We start from the raw sequence: 3,301 nt of genomic DNA on the forward strand, positions 1-3,301 counted from the left end.
TTTCTCTCTTTCTCTCTCTGTGAAAGTATCTGTCACTACAGTATCGAAATGTGATTGTTTCAGTTAGTGGAATAGTTTCATTTTTAAAGTGAAAGTATTTGACATGAGTGTTTTTGTTTCACTTTTGACACGTAATACTTAAATAGTGGAGGAGATATTATGTTGCCGTGTGCTCGAACTCTGCAAGAAGTTAATAATTTTTTTTGACTAAAACACAACTGGAACCCTAAGTAAGGCATGTGTAAAATTTGAATGAAATTGGTTGCGTAGTTCTCGAGTTTTAGAGATTCACACAGACAGACAGACACACATTCTCATTTTTATATATATAGATAAAAAGGCATCAATACAGAGTGGTGAATTGGCAGACATACCTTACAATATTTGTTCTGCATTTTTACCTTTTAAGTTCCTATCATAGCTATGTGAGTCATAGACTTATTCTGTCACCCAATCTAACACCACCACCTGGTTCTCAAGGTGGTGGTGTTATGGACATTGCCTTTCGTTCTGACTAAATGATAAAAGAATAAATGAATTATTTGAAAATCAACATAATCTGAGCATGTGATGCATAGATAGACATGTGAGAAACATGGCTTTTGCTATGATATGGACTGTATGCTTGGTTTTCTTATGTAACAGTATGATGGCTCAAATACTGTCATCAATTCTTCAATGAGACCCAAGCAAACATACTAAACTCAATCAATGTTCCTGTTTCACTAACTGGAAATAAATATTTTAGCTGACTGTTCAGACCACAGATCCTCCTATGAGCCTGAATAAAACAACCAGAAACCACATCAGTACGATACTTTTGTGAATCACTACATGAAGGGGTAGTTTTCAGTGGTGTCTTTTATGTCCCTATGGGTTACAAGGTATTAATTATCATGTATGGTGACTTTCATTTCTGAAAATGACCAAAACAGAGTAACAGTCAAAATTTAATATTTAGTTTTTGTTCCTCTCTCTTCAATATCGAATTATATGCTGTCATTAAATTAAACTGAGATTAGTTCCACTGACTATACCACAAATCAGTTGATTTTGTTTATTAGAAAGAAATCAGTTGCTCCACTAATTAGCAGAATTAGTGGAGTTTCTAGTTAAATGCCTTGCAGTATTTAGTTGTTGTTTTTTTTTTTTTGTCCTTCTATACTCTAAAATATCACTAAGGTCAGTTTTGTCTTACATCTCTGGGGTTCATAAAATAGTACCAGTTATATACTAGGATCAATTCAATCAACTGTTCTCCTCCCTCACAGATTTGTTGCTTGTACCAAAGTGATATAAATCTTTATTTGTTAACCATTTTGTATTTTTCCATATTTTCTACAGGAAAAGGTTGCCAGAACAGCATGTATGTCTGCTTGCAAGCATATAGCTTGTAGCTTGATGGATTTTGTGATGGACAATGATGTCAAACAAGTTACAATGGGTGCTTTACAGCAATTTAATTTAGACCTGATTCAGTGTGAACGTGAGTAACCATATGTTTTTCGAAAACTTATTTTACTGTTCAGATCATCATCATCCTTTTTCCATACTGGCATAGATTGGATGGTTTGATAGGAGCTACCCAGGCTCCATTTGTCTGTTTTGGGATGGTTTCTACAGCTGGATGCCCTTCCTAACACCAACCACTTTACAGAGTGTACTGGGTGCTTTTACATGGTACCAGTACAGGTGCTTTTTACACGGCACCAGCACCCATGAGCCTGCAAGATTAGGAAGGCTCAGTTGAAGATGAATGCAGAGGACATGCCTATATGCAAGGACAACCATGATCTTACTTAGCTTGATGTGTCTTCTCAAGTACAGCAAACTGTCAGGAGTCTCAGCCCCTTGTCAACCCTTCTCAAATGATAAACTAGATACAACCAACAACTTTCCAATGCCTTTATCATAGGTGTGTTTGATCAATCAGAGCTTACACCTTTTTTTATTAAACATCCTTATTTGTCACCATACCTATTCATCATCATCATCATCATCATCATCTATGTCCTTCTTAAGCATCATAGAAATCTGCTCTTCACTCTGATGGAAAGGCTTTTTGTTACCAGCAGAGCTCCCTGAATATTTTTCCAGCCTGTTCTTACTCTGGCTACTATGCCTTTTTGGGAGCACCCATCCCCTTTGCTGAGTCACCTAAGTAGTAGAAACTAATGACTACTTCTAGAGTGCTATCTGGGCAATTGAGACCATTTGTTTCCTGGGTACTTTGTGCTTAATACACCTGTCACATACAAAGGCTAACTTTTTTGTTAGTTAGTCTATGATCTTGTGAAGGCACATGGCTCAGTGGTTAGGTTATTTGGCTCACAACCGAGTTCGATTCCTGGCAGCACATTGTGTCTTTGAGCAGGCTTTTTTATTTCACATTGTTTCAGTCCACTCGGCTGGCAAAATGGAGTTGTACATGTATTTCAAAGGGCCAACCTTGTTACACCCTGTGTCATGCTCAATCTCTCTGAGAACTACATTAAGGGTACACATGCCTGTGCAGTTAATTTCACGAGCAGGTTGTTCTGTTGATCAGATCATCTGGAACCCTCATCGTCATAGCTGACAGAGTGCCAGTTGCCTTTGATCCCACTACATCTCTAGTGCATCCATTGTATAGAAATTAATGATGGTAAAAGAAATATAGTTGTTACAGACATTAGTAAATACCTTGACCCATGTTTAGCATGAAGGCATTCTTACTCAGATATTTGTCTGTTGTTCCATTCATCTTTTGGTTCAGAAGTTTCTTGGGAGTGTGCAATGACAAATCTCTCTCTCTGCCTGATATCCCAAAAACTCTGTACATTAGGGGTTTAGTTATTTCTTCAACATTCCTCTTACTGACAATTAATGACCTTCTTGCTGCTAGTTTTAACCATACACACACAATGAATGTGAGTGAGTGAGAGAGAGAGAGAGAGACACACATACACACGCGCGCACACACACACAATGTTCACTCTTCAGTTTTCTGCACTTAGCTACTCTACTGACAATGTGGATACTTTTATGCCAGGCTTGTTCTGGTTCCATAAATTCTCATCTTGAAAACATCCTCCATTTTAGGGTCTTCACAAAGAATCCACCAGTACATCATCATCATCGTTTAACGTCCGCCCTCCATGCTAGCATGAGTTGGACGATTTGACTGAGGACTGGCAAGCCAGAAGGCTGCACCAGGCTCGAATCTGATCTGGCAGAGTTTCTACACCTAGATGCCCTTCCTAACGCCAACCACTCCGAGAGTGTAGTGGGTGCTTTTATGTGCCACCGGCACGAGGGCCAG

The 3,301-nt window shown here is 38.6% G+C and overlaps 1 protein-coding gene across 3 annotated transcripts in view; it reads left to right on the top strand.

The window, feature by feature from the left end:
- LOC106883631 (exocyst complex component 6B) overlaps nucleotides 1–3,301 on the top strand; it is a 130,029-nt gene that overhangs the window by 122,592 nt on the left and 4,136 nt on the right. For all 3 annotated transcript variants that reach the window (XM_052972708.1, XM_052972707.1, XM_052972710.1), the window contains exon 20: nucleotides 1,345–1,486. In XM_052972708.1, the coding sequence (XP_052828668.1) occupies nucleotides 1,345–1,486 (142 nt within the window). The remainder of the gene's footprint in view (nucleotides 1–1,344; nucleotides 1,487–3,301) is intronic.

Source organism: Octopus bimaculoides, chromosome 14 (assembly GCF_001194135.2).
Source record: "Octopus bimaculoides isolate UCB-OBI-ISO-001 chromosome 14, ASM119413v2, whole genome shotgun sequence".
Taxonomy (NCBI): domain Eukaryota; kingdom Metazoa; phylum Mollusca; class Cephalopoda; order Octopoda; family Octopodidae; genus Octopus; species Octopus bimaculoides.